This window comes from the organism of the source record quoted next, unplaced genomic scaffold, assembly GCF_019419815.1.
Source record: "Pyrus x bretschneideri cultivar Hongxiangsu unplaced genomic scaffold, Pyrus_bretschneideri_v1 Contig57, whole genome shotgun sequence".
NCBI lineage: Eukaryota > Viridiplantae > Streptophyta > Magnoliopsida > Rosales > Rosaceae > Pyrus > Pyrus x bretschneideri.
In genome coordinates this window covers 2,438,057-2,454,485 of record NW_025999795.1, presented here as the reverse complement: position 1 = coordinate 2,454,485, position 16,429 = coordinate 2,438,057, and the positions used below count along the sequence as shown (strand labels likewise).

General features: G+C 36.9%; 3 protein-coding genes across 4 annotated transcripts; 1 reads left to right on the top strand and 2 right to left on the bottom strand.

Annotated features, from left to right (window-relative positions):
* Positions 1 to 825: 825 nt before the first annotated feature.
* Positions 826 to 4,802, bottom strand: LOC103943298 (D-xylose-proton symporter-like 2). Its single transcript, XM_009353563.3, has 14 exons — positions 4,491 to 4,802; positions 3,882 to 3,979; positions 3,699 to 3,777; positions 3,556 to 3,615; positions 3,348 to 3,414; positions 3,122 to 3,246; positions 2,914 to 3,015; positions 2,354 to 2,722; positions 2,222 to 2,269; positions 2,047 to 2,109; positions 1,817 to 1,897; positions 1,600 to 1,698; positions 1,375 to 1,512; positions 826 to 1,248 (listed from the first exon to the last, which is right to left on the bottom strand). Exons 1-14 carry the CDS (start codon positions 4,533 to 4,535, stop codon positions 1,117 to 1,119), a joined length of 1,506 nt encoding a protein of 501 aa, XP_009351838.1. The 5' UTR covers positions 4,536 to 4,802; the 3' UTR covers positions 826 to 1,116.
* Positions 4,803 to 6,149: 1,347 nt separating this feature from the next.
* Positions 6,150 to 8,593, bottom strand: LOC103943299 (probable NADH dehydrogenase [ubiquinone] 1 alpha subcomplex subunit 12). The gene is made up of 5 exons (XM_009353564.3): positions 8,427 to 8,593; positions 7,761 to 7,787; positions 7,263 to 7,351; positions 6,574 to 6,683; positions 6,150 to 6,482 (listed from the first exon to the last, which is right to left on the bottom strand). The coding sequence occupies exons 1-5, from the start codon at positions 8,513 to 8,515 to the stop codon at positions 6,324 to 6,326; spliced, it is 474 nt and encodes a 157-aa protein (XP_009351839.1). The 5' UTR covers positions 8,516 to 8,593; the 3' UTR covers positions 6,150 to 6,323.
* Positions 8,594 to 8,727: 134 nt separating this feature from the next.
* LOC103943302 (ERAD-associated E3 ubiquitin-protein ligase HRD1B) lies at positions 8,728 to 12,377 on the top strand. Of its 2 annotated transcripts, none has more exons than XM_009353569.3 (8): positions 8,728 to 8,824; positions 9,070 to 9,630; positions 10,002 to 10,178; positions 10,504 to 10,653; positions 10,747 to 10,955; positions 11,286 to 11,424; positions 11,616 to 11,883; positions 11,972 to 12,377. In XM_009353569.3, exons 2-8 carry the CDS (start codon positions 9,098 to 9,100, stop codon positions 12,128 to 12,130), a joined length of 1,635 nt encoding a protein of 544 aa, XP_009351844.1. In that variant the 5' UTR covers positions 8,728 to 8,824; positions 9,070 to 9,097; the 3' UTR covers positions 12,131 to 12,377. The 2 variants fall into 2 exon arrangements, with proteins under 2 accessions (XP_009351844.1, XP_009351843.1); XM_009353568.3 differs by having other exon boundaries at positions 8,735 to 8,824; positions 8,939 to 9,630.
* Positions 12,378 to 16,429: the final 4,052 nt, after the last annotated feature.

Genomic DNA, 16,429 nt, shown 5'->3' with positions numbered 1-16,429 from the left:
CCCTAGCCACCGCCAACTGCTTCAACTTGAAAGGAAATTATTGTCAAAGTTGTTTTACGAGTTACAACTACGACGGCTGATGTGGATCGGATCTTCTCAGTAAGCCCAGTCCAATACCATAAAAGGTTTTTGGGCTGACCCCAAGGCCCACACGAGTTTCAAATTTGGTTGCTGCTAAGGGCACCCAAAAATTTCTTAACACCACACCCAAGACTTCTTCAAAGAGTTTTAAATAATTTTTTTTCTTGAAAAAAAAATAAAAAAATAAAAAATAGATACACATGGATCTGCATGCCACTTGCAAAGGAGAAAACTTCTGTTGAATTGCTCTGTCAACAAAAAAACTCTTAAAATACCATTCTAACCCTTTTGGGTTTTTTTTATTTTAATTTTTTGAGTACATCGATATTTTTACACTAAGAGAGAGAAAATCCAGTAAAGTCACGTAATGAGCAGCCTAATTTGGTATCGAATTTGACATCCAAAAGATTCGAATACAAGACCTCTTACTTTAAAGTGAAAAGGAATATCACCAAACCATTGTACTAAGTGACAACCGTCTCTTTAAAATTGAAGAAAGATAAAAATTATAGACAATTTAATAATTACATGAAGCGTGAATTTTGCTCTTTTTACTTCATCCTCAAAGCCATGTAAACAAAGTAGGAAATCCGTTGTTGGTGTGGAAGCCAAACTTGTAACCAAGGAGAGGTTGAAATGCCTCTATGAGTCTTTCCGACCCCCAAAAAGAATGGATAATCGTGGCTTACCATCAGTTGTTCCTCTTTATAAAAAAAAAAAAAAAAAAAAAAAAAAAAAACCATGTAAAAATAGTAGGTATCTTCCTCATTGGCAACAAATTTCCAACACCATTAATTCTCTCATTTTTTACAAATGATTACACACTTCCCATTTTAAAAACAAAATAAAAAATGTCGACATACGCAAAATGTGGGGGCATATGCTAGTATATGTTACAATATTATTTATACAACATGCTATTTAGGTGAACTATAATATATAACATAGATGAAGTTTGGTTTCTCAACTTTTATGACTAATGTTTGGTTGCAACTTGCAACACCAGGAGTCCAGAAGTCCAGAAGTTCAGATGGCCTAAAGGCACTTGGCCTCAATTTCCTCAAGAGTAAGCCCCTTGGTCTCTGGGACGATGAAGAAAATGAAAACTAGAGATGCCACTGCTATTGCTCCAAATACATAAAACAATATCCCAGCTCCCAGCAATGCCTGTTTCAATCAACGTCAATATTCGTAATTATCTCACTCACGACACGATACAAGAACGAACATCCCCAAAGACAATTTAATTAACAAAATTCCAAAAGAAATAACACGGCCGGTAATCTTAAGTACCTTTAGAGGAGAAAATGCAAATGTCACCAGCGCATTTGCAGCAAAATTCACAAGCACTGCTATACTCAGTCCTCGCCCCCTCAACCGTAAAGGGAATATTTCCGATATCATTAGCCAACCAATGGGACCAAAAGATATCTGCACAATAAGTTTCCATGGGTTACACTACAGAACTAAAAACATATCTAAAAAGAACAAAATATACGGTATACAACTTCTGATTACCTGATAACACCCAACATACAGCAGCAGAGCAACTACAGCTGCAACCGGTGCATTATCAAAGAAAAGGTAATACGATCCCAATAGGAATAATGAGATGACCTGTCATATGAACAAAGTATTCCACATGATACTCAAACACTCGAAGATAGTTGGTTCTAGTCTTACAATATACAAAAAATGAATAAAAATGAAAACATCAACCCAAAAGAAGCCTTACCATCCCCGTAACACCTCCTAGTAGTAGAGGTCTTCTCCCGAGTCTATCAACAACAAGAACAGCTGCTCCAGTCATTATCAACTACAACAAGAAAAAGATTGAGTCAGACATATCTGTTTAGAGAGTCGACTTCTTCAACAGAAATAGATGAACACTTTTCAGCAGGCAAAAAACAGAAAAGTTTTTAAACCACGTCCGGATAAATAGCATGGCATGTCATTTGGAAATACCTTGAAAGCGCCAAGTAAAATTGAGACCCGTGTTGCATCAGACGCTTCAGAGAATCCTGCACTCTATTAGATTATATGGGTTATGGTGAGAGACATTTTCCAACGAAACCCTTGTAAGGGATAATCTTTTCAACCAATGTCCAATCTGTACCCCAGATCTAAATTAGCAGGGTACCTGAAAAATCGATGCAGCATAGTACAGCACACTTGGTTGCCCTGTAATCTGTCATAGTATAGAGAAGCTATGTATAAGCCAAAGATTTCAACAGATTACATCATATCATATTCCTTTCCCAACTGAAACTACCTGTTGGAACAAGACTAATCCAGCACCAATCACAAGGGCCTTCAAGCATTTTCCATGAAACATCTCCCCTAATGTAGCTTCTTTCTCGTCACCAACATAAGCAAGCTCAGCCAGCATCTCATCTACTTGTTCAGGAGCTGAATCACCAATGGCTCTACCCCTAAGCTGGCACAAGCAACTGATTGCAGTCTCTTTTAACTCATGCATATTTCCTCTCCCCTGTATGGCACGCAGAAGGATCCATCTAGGTGATGCTGGTAGCCACCACATTCCAATACCCATAATTATTGCCAAAGGGGCACTAACGCCATACATATAGCGCCAACCAGCGACTATGTCAACTAAAAGGCTACCAATTCCATAACCCGCCTGCACAAAATTCAAGTGCTTATGATTTGCTGGCCTTCGTGAATGTACAAAAAAATAGTAAGATAAACTTTTAAAGAATAAGCTACAAAAAAGAGGAGCAAACTTGAAAATAGCTTTTAGTTGGCTTCATTGCATATCATGGCAGAAAAAAAAAATTCATAGACTCTCAGATGGAATGTAGAAGAACTTACAACCATCCCAAGTACAATGAAGAACTCTTTGAGTGATATTAGGCGACCTCGTATAGCACTTGGAGCTGTCTCAGCAATATACATTGGAGCTGCATGCATTGCCTAAAAGAGAAGAAATTGAAAATTTATACATCTCCAGTTTCATAGAAGGAGCTAAGTATAGCTTTGCATTGAAAAAAAAAAAAAAAAAAAGCATTCTATTCATTACCAATCCAATTCCTATACCATATACCAAGCGTCCAATCACCATAACAGGCAAGTTGGGTGCTACTGCTGTAACTAGAGCTCCAAGAAGATACAATAAAGCAGCCAAAATCAACTCCCTCCTTCTTCCTTTATAAATATTAACCATTCAAACTTCATCAGTAGTGGAAGACGTCATCAGTTTTTCTTGTATAACTTGGAATGTATTAGAAAAAAGGTGAAAACCCCACCTAAGAAGTCAGCAATGTTAAAGGCCATCAAAGATCCAATCAAGGCCCCGTACAATGAGCCACTGGTCTGCAAATGAAACAGGTACCAATTAGATACATTAATCTTCTCTGAAGCCAAAGAAAGATGCACAAGGAGCTGGCATAACTAAAAAGAAAAAACACTGATAGAGTTTTCAGTGACAGCAAGGAAGTTTAGTTATAAACTTACTATGAGACCAATTTCCACAGATGATAAGTTGTACCATGATACTCCGCTTAATGTGGCCGACTGCATTGAGTATGTTCTAAGTGAATCAGCAGTTACAAATAAAGTACAAAGAACGCACTATATGATTAATAGCTCATGTATACCTCTACGGAGATTGTAGCACATGATGTTGCACCAATATCATAGCCATATAGTAGTCCTCCGAGAGCTGGGAATAGAAATCTGAAATCATCAAGGAGCAGTGTAAAGCCAGAATAATGTGATTATCTGTAAAATTTTCAGTCTAAACAGAAGAATAAGACAGCTAAAACCGAAAAAATACTCACGGTAGGATTGCGGCAATAAGAGAATAGTTTTCTGAATTGTGAACCCCATTAAGAAGTGGCTCCTGTGTGTCGCCGATTTCACCTGAAGACTTGCCCACCTGAAAAATGGCAATGCACTAACAACTTTGAACGGGGCAGATATCTAAAACAAACAATCACACTCAAGCCGGTATTGTTATCAAGCGACACATGTTAATGTTCTTAATTGTCGGCGGAATCAAACAGAACACACATGTTAAAATGTAAAAGGAACCAAGAATTTGCATAGGTAGAATCGAACACTAGTGACGATGAAGAAGACAAAATCCTTGTCATTTTCCTACACTTTGTCAGGCATCAAACTCGAATTGAACTAATCATTAATAAAACACCAATACCAAAAGTACCAAAACCCCAACTCACAAAACCAAATTATACAAATTTTCAGTTTTATCAAACGGGGCCTTAAAGCTTTGTTCTTCCAACAGAATTAAACAGTATAAAATCCAAATAATCTTCTTAAATTTGTGTTAATTCAGCTGAACGATTCGTAATACGTTCCATAAGCACAAAGAGAGAAGGAAATTAGAAAGTGCAAAAAAATCAAAATTGAGGGCAGAAAAATGAAACCTTTGCGAGAGAAGAGAGCGCGGGTTGCTCAGGATCGGACGCCATTGCTGCCTGCAGCTCACCACACCAAAGAGCTCCCCAGAAATTGAATTGAATGGAGGTTGCTGTCGGCGTATGAACGAATACCAAACGAAATTTAGGAGCTTTTTTTGGTTTGGTTTTTCAGGGTCACGTGGAGATCGATAGAGAAGGTTATCGAAACTGGCAAGGGAGATGAGAAGAAGTGGTAAATAAAACAGTTAATATGCTGTTAGTTAGGTGAGTCCAAATGCGGTTGCAGTGGTCATGCAGAACTGAGTCGTGACTCGTGACTCGCGACTCAAAAACTGACTCGAGCAGAAACAGATGAAGGAGGTTGCTTTGCTGCGAAGGCTTTCCTTCGTCTAATTATTTTTAATTTTTAAATCCCACTTAGTTTTTTATGAATGAGAATTCTATCTGATTCTTTTTTTGAGAATTCTATCTGATTCTTTTGTGAGGACTATCTTCAAATCATGTTTGTTCATTGTATATCATATGATCAAAATTATTTCAAATATTTTTATTTAAAATTAAACATAAACGATTTTTTTCTTTTTTTTGTCAAACAATAAATTTTATTATATTAGATGTTAGATTAGTTATCGACAAAGTTTGAACCTATACTGTTATGCAAGGGTTCAACATCTTTCCACCTCTATGGTAAAGGACCACTTGCACATAAACGAAAATTGATCGCATGATAACGAATCGGTGTTTATCGGTTAATAGAAGTCGTGATTAATTAGCTTACCTTTACTCTCTTGCTTTTTAGTAATTTTCCATGACAAATTTGGCACAAGGCTTTTTCTGTTTATTTATCTGGTCTTTTGGATAAAAATTTAATTGTTATTAACACTCCAAATTCCTTATTATACACTTTAAACTTTCTATATTTAGAAAGAAAAATACACTTATAAATAGTATAAAATGAAATTTTTAGAATTATAATAACACTTTTCCTTTCAAAATAAAGAAAAACTAATAAAAATGGTTTAAAAACTTTGAGTTTTAACGATAATGACAAAATAAAGAATAAAGTGAATAGTACTAGAATTGACTATTTATTGTAAAAATATAACATTTCGTTAAAATAAACAGTATCGAAAATTTTTCGTTAAAATTCTTTTAAAATAATTGCAAATGCATAGTATTAGAAAAGCGACGGGAAAATGTAGCAGACAGACTGGCAGTGTCTGTCGACCTGTAAGCTTCTCCTTCACTAGCTTGTTAGGGCGACTCGTGGAGAGTTTGAGCTCGCGGTCTCCACTTACCGGTCCATTCCACTCCCATCAATTCAGACAAATCCTTTCGCCAAGCTTACTTATTTGAAATTATCGGACAGGTCATGAATCGGTAGAAGAAAAACCGAGAATAAGAACCGGGTATATCATAAGCGACACTCCTTGTCACTCCGTACATGTACGTTTCGGTATTGCCATAACCCAAATCAATGTGCAATCCACCTACTTTTTCATTCATGCTCTTCATGTATGCTCTTTTTATGTATCTGGTTCGCTCAGCAACGGACATTTCAGCCCTCGAGAACAACACCAATTAGCACTAGCAGTGCTCAGTGCACATTGCTACTACTCCTACCGTGAAACACAACCCTTTTGAACTGATATTATTCACCCAACAAATCAAAATACCAGCATTTCATTGAACTATGAAGTTTTTAGGACTCTTCTCCACACAGCAAGCATTCCAAAAGATTCACAGCTAACACAAGTACAAGCCATTTATTAACCGAATACACAGCACAATAGTGCCAAATCTTTTCAAGTTTGAGCACATACGTGCCACAGAAACAACTCACTCCTTCTTGGTTGGTTCCCAAGGTTGGTACCTGGTCCAGTCTCTCTGCCCTGGATTGAGGCTGTGGCCTTTTGAATGGTAAATAAACTCATCACCCTCCCCAGTGAAATTTTCTTTGTGTTCAATGCCATACCTCTTTGGTTTTAGCATCAAAAGCTGCAACAAGAATTCATTTGTTTGTAAGCTACATGTAACACGATTTTCACAGCATACACGATCAAATATTTAAAAAGGAAGCAGGACTGGCCTCATCTCCTGTATGATCAGTTATGTAGTGCAGCCAACCATGCCATTCTGGTGGTACTTGAGAAGCGTTGTAGCGACTCTTCTCTGCATATTCAACCCATCTGTGTCTTCCTGTAAAATCCCTCTGGTCAATTGTTAGCTGTGAGCATTCATACCACAATAACGTTGAAGCAATGCAAAACTTTGAAGAATGGCATCTTCCCAATGCATCAAAGAGGAAAATTAGAACAGTCGTTATATCTAACTCATGGCTGTAACTCGCATGGATGTGGTGAAATTTTATGTACCAAGGCATGTAAGCATCCAATACGAATTGTCCAATTGCACAAAAACCCGCTAGGAGGCTAGCACCATTAATTTCCTTGCATTCTTATAAAGAAATATGGGACCTTTGTTAAAATTTGTTCAGCCTACAAAAAGAGTCGAACCATTTTACCATGGGGAAGAGGAATTTGCACACTTCCTAGGAAACTAAAATTATTTCTTTACCTTCTTCCATAACCTTGGGAATATGGAAATAAGATTTGAAAAGATCCATAAGATTAAGATTTGCTTCATGATTTGAATATGGCTTGTTCTTGGAAACAATAGTCGACACCAATGTCACAACTCCAGTGCAATGCAGTAAAGAATATTTTTATGCTATAGTAAGAAAGGCATCAGAAGGTGGGGAATGAGGAAAACACTAACCATATTGAGTGTCAAGCTTCTCATAATATTTATTGCCAATGTTATCAACACCTACAAGCCTTGCCCCAATATTGTGGATCTTAGTTTGCCTACAGCATCAAACAAAAAATTGCTATATATGCTAAAGAAACAAAGATTACTACCACAATTAAAAAATGAAAACCACAAAGAAGCAAAAGTAATCCCTCATTCCAATGTTCATTTTCTTTACAAGAGAGAAATTGGTAACTATATCAGACTCCCAGAATTATGAATAACTTATCCTTATGGGGCTGTTGCTTTTTGCAGCATCCAAGTAGCAACTAGCCTACCGGTCACAATTCAATGTTTTAACTTTTATGTTCTCTTTGAATAACATGGCATATAAATTTTAACACACGTGACTTTTTCTGTTTTTCAAGATCTTTACTCAAAATATTAACACTCTAAATATCATGTAAACACACAGCACGCTTGTTTGTCAAGGATTTCAAGTAAAGGAGAAGTAATGTGACTTACGTAAGGTTTCCATCGAAAATACAATTTCTGCAAGATTTGGAACAGTATAAACAGTCAGCACGGTAGAAAGATATAGGATACGAAACCCAAAAAAGCAATTTAAGAGCCATTCAACGAGCTACTAAAAGACGTCTCAGTAAACCATGTACATCAGAAAGTGCTCCAAAACAATAATTATAACAAAAGATATCGTCCCTGAGCGCCAAAGAGTAAAGCATTTGGACAAAAGTTTTAGCTTTTAATCTGTTTTCCTTCCTACATTTTCCTACCAAGCCAATAGATATAACATCAGAGAACAGACCAACAAAATTTTCTCAACCCACCCAGCTCAAGAGCTGTTTGTTTCAGCACCTCTTCAAATTTTCGGACTTCCGAAAATTATTTCTTTCTTCAATGCAGCAAAAATAAGAAAAACCCAAATCGACAATTCAAAATCTAAAATTGCCATCCCACATTGATTTGTCTTTTATTTATCAGGTACCAAGGAGGACAGATTGGATTCAGAAACATTACTTGCAATACGGAAAACACCAACGATGTTCTTGGCATCCAATCACATACATCCAACAAGAAAAATTGAGATCCTTGACATCTCCAGAAGCATTATATTAACAAAAATAAACAAATAAATCAATTCGAAAAGCAAAGGATGGAGATAGAACATACAAGAAGCCATCCTCCTTGAGCTCCCTTAAGTAGCTGCGGAGACCCCTCTCTCTGATCGCCTTCGCAACGCTCTTCACCACCGTCGCCATTTCTCTCCCTCCCTTTTCCTCTGTCGCTCTGCAGGGCCAGGTTCTCTCGATCTCAGCCCGTTCCTAATATTTGACGGGCTCCGATTTAGGTCGGGTCAGAAAAAAAAAACTCGGATTGGGTTTAGTTTGGGTCCTTCACCACGTGGCATTTCCCCATTGGGTCGACCAACATCATTTTTGTTTTCATTTTTTAATTTGCCTGACAGCATTTTTTGTTTTTGTTTTTTTAAGGGTCTGAGAAAATAAAAGACGGGAGGAAGAAGAAGAAACACCAGAAAATCCGAAATTTCAATAGAGCGAACTTCACAGGTACTCTCAGTTGCTTCAGTTTTTCTATGAATTCTCATTTTTTAAGATGAAATTATTATTTACTTTCTTAAAATTGCTTTCCAATTTTTAATTTTAATGTTGCTTCGGATTTAGGGCTCATTTGATTTGATTGGGATTTCATTTGTGTTGTTTGGGTCTCAACTCGATGGCACTGTAACGTTCTTAAATTTGAATCTGTTTGGAAAAAGCGCATCAAGAAGTTGTTAATTGTTGTCTTGTAACAGCAACCTTGATCGATTAGGTTTGAGGAAAATGATGAAGCTGCAAACCTATGCCGGGATTAGTTTGGTAGCAACCCTAGCGATTGTTTATCATGCATTTAGTAGTAGAGGTCAGTTTTACCCGGCAATGGTGTATTTGTCGACGTCGAAGATCAGCTTGGTGTTGCTTCTCAACATGGGTCTGGTCATTATGTGTACTATGTGGCAATTGACTAAAAAGATCTTCCTTGGATCACTCCGGGAAGCCGAGGTGGAGAGGCTTAACGAGCAATCATGGCGGGAAGTCATGGAAATCCTCTTTGCCATTACTATTTTCAGGCAGGACTTTTCGGTCTCGTTTCTTGCTATGGTTACTGCTCTGTTGTTGATCAAGGCTTTGCATTGGTTGGCTCAGAAGAGGGTTGAGTACATCGAGACCACTCCTTCCGTGCCCATGCTGTCTCATGTTCGGATTGTCTCCTTTTTGGGTTTCTTGCTTGTTCTAGATAGTCTCTTTTTGTACAGTTCTGTTAGCAACTTGATAAGGACACAAAAGGCCTCGGTTTCCCTCTTCTTTTCATTCGAGTAAGTGATCCATCTTAATTATTCTCTTTGTTTTCATTTTGGAACATCCTACATTTTATTTGATCAAACTTTGATAACTTTAGCATCTTTTTATCTGATAATTAATACTGCATTTAGCTTCATTATATTGGAAATGAGTTAAGCAAGTCTATTATGTGGTCGTCAAAAGTGGTTGATAGGGCAGATGATGTGATGATCCATTGAAGGATTTATGTCGAGTACAAAATGCAATAAGGGAGAACTAATAGTTGTGATGGGATTATACGGAAAGGGAAAGCCTTAGATATAAAAGCCAATAATATGGATAAGTCATCAATTTCTGCATTCTCCAGTCTTTCTCATTTTAAAAATGTCCATGATTTTGTATCCAGGTACATGATACTAGCAACAACAACAGTGTCAACATTTGTGAAATATGTTTTCTATGTTACTGACATGCTTATGGAGGGACAATGGGAGAAGAAGCCTGTCTACACGTTCTACTTGGAACTTATTCGGGACTTGCTTCATTTGTCTATGTATTTGTGCTTCTTCCTCGCAATTTTCACGTGAGTATTCTGTTTATATTTCGGTTTAGATAAACAGCTGTACACACAATTTTTTGCTAAATATGACACAATTTTGAGAATGTGTTGGGCTCAATCTGTGATGAATGCAACATGTTTGGCTCCCAAGTGGCGGAGAAGCTGTGGACCTGAAATGTTTTTTTTTAATTTTTTGCCAAGGTGGACCTGAAATGTTAGAATATGATACAATAGTTGGGCCGAAATCCTATGAATTTAAGTTTTAAGCATGTGGAGATTTTTTCTTGTTGATTAGCATAAGCTGAGGTTATTCTTATCTTGATTGACGTGAAGTTTTGTCCCATCCCAGATACTATGGTGTGCCACTGCACTTGATACGTGAGCTCTATGAAACATTTAGGAACTTTAAGCTTCGCATTGCTGATTACATTCGTTATCGAAAGCTCACATCAAACATGAATGATCGATTCCCAGATGCTACGCCTGAAGAGCTTAATGCGTAAGTTTAAAGTCTCATTAGTTTCAAGTGTTTTATTTTGTAATCATCAAATTCTGCATAGTGGAGTCTTAGTTGTTTATGATGGATATGCAGAAGTGACGCAATTTGTATCATTTGCCGTGAAGAGATGACAACAGCCAAGAAACTATTATGTGGACACCTTTTTCATGTGTCTTGCCTTCGATCATGGTTAGAGCGACAGCATACCTGCCCTACTTGCAGGGCTTTAGTTGTACCTCCTGACAGTGGGACAGGTACAGCTGGCGGACATAGGGGTTCACGGTCAGATGCTCATCAACAGGGTAAACTTCTGAGCATTGCAATGTTGTTGTGTCTTTTAATTTCTGTGTGACATCGGAAGGTCTGATATTTGGTCATTAAAGGAAAGGCACTTTGTTGTTTTTAATTTCAGAACTTTGTGGTTTTTAAACTTACATTTCCTTTCCCTTCATACATGAAAGATTATTATAGAAGGAAATGAAAAATGAAGGCACCAATAAAATGCCAGTTGGATTTCATGTTTCATGGTCACTCTTTTTTTTCATTCTTATAATATATTTTTTATCATATGGGACTCTGATCTTTTGTTCAGTATAAAATGTGAGTTAACTGATGATTTTAATTGGGAACAGGGACAGGCACAATGGCTCAGGGTGGTGGAGTTGCTGGTGATAGTGTGAGCCAACATGAAGCCAGGCTCCGAGCTGCTGCTGCTGCTGCATCGATATATGAGAAGTCTCATGTATATCCTTCTGCAAACAGACTAGTATGGTAATGACACATTTATCCCAAGTTAACGTTTACATTTTTATTGTCGGAGAGGTCATATGTTCCCATTGTATTTTAGTTTGTTCCTAGTTTGGTTGTGAGAGTGTGTGCTTGATACATATGATTTGGATATGTTGTACTGCCATAGAATGCTGCGTACTAGAGTCTTACAAACTACGCCCTCTTGTGTGTAGGTCTCCTGGATATGCGGCACTTCCTCAGGTACAAAGACATACGGCTGACTCCCCTAATACTGAATCTAGTGGAGAAGCTTCTAGTGGACAATCACAGCCGCAGCTTGCAACCCCTGGTGGAGCTGCAAACTTGTCCTTCTCTCAGTTCCCACCTTACATGTTTGTCCCTGGGGCCAATGTGGCCTATGGGGGGAGGCTGAGCAGCGATCCAAATCTGACAGCATCTGAGCTGGAGGCCCAGAAAAAGTTTCTTCAGCACCAGATAGAGGTATTAAAGAGAAGATTAATCACTTCTGTTTTGATTTGTGGTCGTTACCCCCATTTTCTCGTGCTTAGTAACTGCTTTTCTTGTACAGATACTGCAGAATCAGCTCCAAGTTTTACAGAAACCAAAACCTAAGGAAAGTGTGGACATGGGTCCAACAAGGCCATCTTTGGATGGCAAAGGAAAGAGCGTTGCAGCTCCTTCATCTGTTTCAGATTGTGGACGTCATGAAGATCGGGTTGATACGTAGACATGGCATAACTTCAGGTATATTGTAAGAAAACAAGGGATGAGAAAATTAGTATAGGGATGGATGAATAACTGGAGTATTGAGTTTGAGCATATTATTGTACAAGTCGACTCTTTTCATATTTATGAAAAAGAAATTTATCTTCTTGTACTTGTAACATTTACCATTACCGTTCGCGAATGGTATAATTGTGTAGAACTCATAATGTTGCCTCTATTCTATGAGAGATTTTTCAATTTGACTGGAATACTGGTGGTACATCACGTGTTTCTATATAAATGGTGAGATATGTGTGTTAAAAAGTTAATAACTTAAAAATATAAATAGTGGGATATGTTTGTGTTAAAAAGTTAATAACTTAAAAAATAAAATTTTAAAGGAGCAATATGTAACGCTTTGAAGAAAAACAATCTTGTATCCGGCTAAGATACCCTTTTTTCTTCATTTTTGTTCAAAGCGGGCTGTGGCTTGTTTAAAAAAAAAATTTAAAAATTAAAAATCGTAAAATAGTAGCCTGCTCCTCTTTAACGGAGGCAGATTGTCTTCCTTTTTATTTGAGTGCCCTTTATATCCCTTCTTATTTTATACGGTCACGGTTAAGTCACGTCAATGTTTTATATTGATTTTTTTTATAAAGATAATAAGACAAAAAGTAATAGGAATATAAAATATTGATGTGATTTAACCGTAACGGCACAGATAGAAGGGGATGAAAAAAGCACCCAAACAGGAGGGCAAACAATCTGTCTCCCTATTTAAACGCCCTCTACATCTTTAAAATTTCAATGCGGTCCTTAAAATGACGCTTTTCCAATCAATGCTAGTAGAATAAAAAATAAAAAAAAACCTGCAGGAGTTTTTAGGGAGAACATCGATGATTGGCTTAGCGGGTTATTTGTCAACTTGGACAAAAGGTTGGTGGTTGGTGGTTGATGTAGAAATTTTGGGGCCATATTTTGGACTGGAACTTGTAGTCGACAAGAGCATTTTAAAGTTATAGATGAAGATAGATTCAGCTCTAGTGGTTAATTTAATTAATAATATAACTGATACTGGTTTTCATTTTCTTGCTAACATCATTAATCATTGCAAATAACTTGTGACACGCATAGCCGAATGCGAGTTAGTGCATGTTTACCGGGAGAAGAATATGATGGTTTATGAAATTGCTAGTAGAAGCTATAATATAGATCTTGGATATCATTTTTTAATAATCCTCCAGATTAGATTGGAACTCAGTTATTTGATAATATGATGTGAGTTCCTAGAACTCGAACTCTATGTAATAACTCTTCAAGCTAGTTTTGGAGGTATCCACCCCCTATGTTACCAAAAAAGAAAGTGATTATAATCCCTTCATATGAAAGAGCCAACTATCATTCTATCTTTCAACCATTTTAATACGTGAGAAGTTTTTATTGAATGTGTAGTTCACTTTTTAAACACGCGGAAAATATTTATTGACTGGGTGACGTTACTATAGAACTATGAAGTAGTTGCAAGAGAAAATATCTCCTCCACGGCAAAATGTTGGGTGTCCTTCGACCTTATTTGAAGTTTGATCTCTCATAAGTTCATAACCATCGGAGTAGAAGCCTAGGAGTGGGTATTGTGTTTTGTTGACTCATTACCTAACTCCATACCCACAACAATTCACCTTCCCCTGTCACTATTTTTGTTTTGGGTTGATCCCTAAGCTCACATCGCAATTAACTTAACATGCTGCAATCTGCATGTTGTGTTAATTCCTCAAATTTCGTTATCAGGTTTAATTTGGACATATAAGATCGATCTTCATTGAGTGTTAATTATGCAAATTAATTTCCTGAAGCTCTAAGCACCAGAAATATAAAAGTAGAAGCAAAGTAAATTGTCTGTGACAGCCGTGAAACCAAAAAATCTGTGACGGCATGAAACGAAAAGTAGTGGGGGTTGGTGGGGAGGGGGAAGGAATAAAGACAACACCTTTTGGGTTTTGTAAGGTGGCATGGAATAGCTGACTAGTAACCGATGGCCAACAAAACGTTCATTTTTCAGATTTTAAATGAAGGAATTCTGATTAGACAATTAATTAGGTGAAACTTGACCTTTCGAAATAGAAAGGTAGAAAAAAAGCTACAAAAATAATTATATTATGGATGAATCAATGTCGTAGTCTTATCGCAGCAGCACCAGATTCAAACCGCTAACTCTGGTCGTATTTGTATAGATATTCATTAGTCCTACGGCAGTTGAGTTAAAACCTAAAGAAACTAACTAGTCCAAATCAAGTTGGACTGGTCAATCTTCCCGTCCCATGGCCTTGAATTTCTTATTGCTCCTGAAAGCATCAGAAAGTGGCCAAAAGGGGTGTTATCAAGCTTTTCCAACCTGCAGGTCATCACCCACTCCTTTACTTAGCCTCAGAAGATCAAGCTTTTCCAACATGGTAATTGCATAAAGCATGGCTTTATGCCAATATCCTGGAAACCTAAACAATAAATTAATTCTCGCCAATTCTTATTAATTTCGATTTATGTTAAATCATGAAGAATTAAAAGGGAAGATGATGGACTTGTGGGAAGGAGAGAATGTGAGAGGAGAGAACATATGAATTGATTTTGAGTATTATTTTTAAATGGGTGTGGAATTGAGTTTGTGAGAGTAGTTTAGATAGTAAATTAGGATTTAAAGAGATTAATAGTTTAGTTAAAAATAATATGGGTTAAAGACTAAGCTGGGTGTAAAGAGAGGTTATATGGATTCAAATAAAATTACTCATTATATGATTAATTATTTAGTAATTGCGATTTTGGCATGAGAAGGAGGATTGAGGGAGGTGGAAGGAGGAGGAGTGCTAGCTACCTTCTTAGTTTTAGATCCTTTTCACCCTCCCTCTGAATAATTGGATACCAAATTAGTGACGATATGAAGCGCAATGTTTCATGAACACTTCTTACTTAGTATTAAGGTTCTAAAATACGTTAGACGCTAGTCGGGATGTGGGTTGAGACCTAAGCGGATTTAAGTGAATTTATTATATATCGTATATAAGTGTCTATTTATATTGGAATACATAAATTACAAAACAAAATGACTTATAGATTATAAAATTCTAGAACATATTAAAAACATGGGAAACAAGTATATAATGATTGTTCATCCTAGTATTCAATAAGTCTCTTACATTTTATTGAACAAAATAAAATGCAAAATAAAAGTTATCAATTTTCTGTTTAAGTAAGAGTTACAATCTATACAAGTGCCTAGACATGTTGGCAGGCTAGGCGGATGCCTAAGTAGGTCTAGGTGTCATTTCTAAATTTTCAAACGTTAGAGATTATCTGGATGATAGCCAGCCGCCTAACGCCTAGGCGGAATTTTTAGAACAGTGATTAGCATTGTATTCACTGTTAGCTTTAAACTTCACCATTAAATTAATTAATTTTTTATTACATACAATTGGCTTATGTGATTTTATCTCTCTTATATAATATACTAGCCTTCACGCACGCCCTTATGCGCGTGTAGAAGACATTTTTTAAATCACGGCATGTTACGCGTGACTTACACGTTTTAAATGTATTTATATGCGTAAATTGACAAAAGGAAAGTTAAATATTTGAAGTAAATGAATAATTTTAGATCATGCTAAAAGAAATCCCTCATAAACTAATTAAAGCAACTGAATTCACAAAATAAAATCGGTTTTCAATCACATTATTGCTAGCCCATTGTGAGGCTAAGTCCACCTCCTCCCCCTTAGTGTAGATAATATCGTTTGTTAAAAAAAAAAAAATTAATCACATTATTATCCACGTATGAAAGATGTGACATCCCACATCGCCCAGGGGAGTGATCCTTATATGTATATTCTCATCCCTACCTAGCACGAGGCCTTTTGGGAGCTCACTAGCTTCGGGTTCCGTAGGAACTCCGAAGTTAAGCGAGAAGGGGGCTAGCAATCCCATGATGGGTGACCCACTGGGAAGTTGCTCGTGAGTTCCCAAAAACAAAACGTGAGGGAATGGTAAGCCCAAAGCAATCAATATCGTGCTACGGTGGTGGAGCGGGTCCAGGAAGTGATCCGTCCCGGGCTGGGATGTGACAAAAGACCTTTTTTATAAAGAAAATAATATTTAATAAACAACTAATTGAATCATATTATTGCTAACTTATTATAAGATACTAATTAAAAAAATTAAAAAAAATGAAAACTTTACTAATTTATCACTGGCACTACGCACCTCTAAAGATGTTTTAAGCACAATATTCATCATTTTCCTTATTTTTTATTATATTTTTCTTCCCTTCACATGA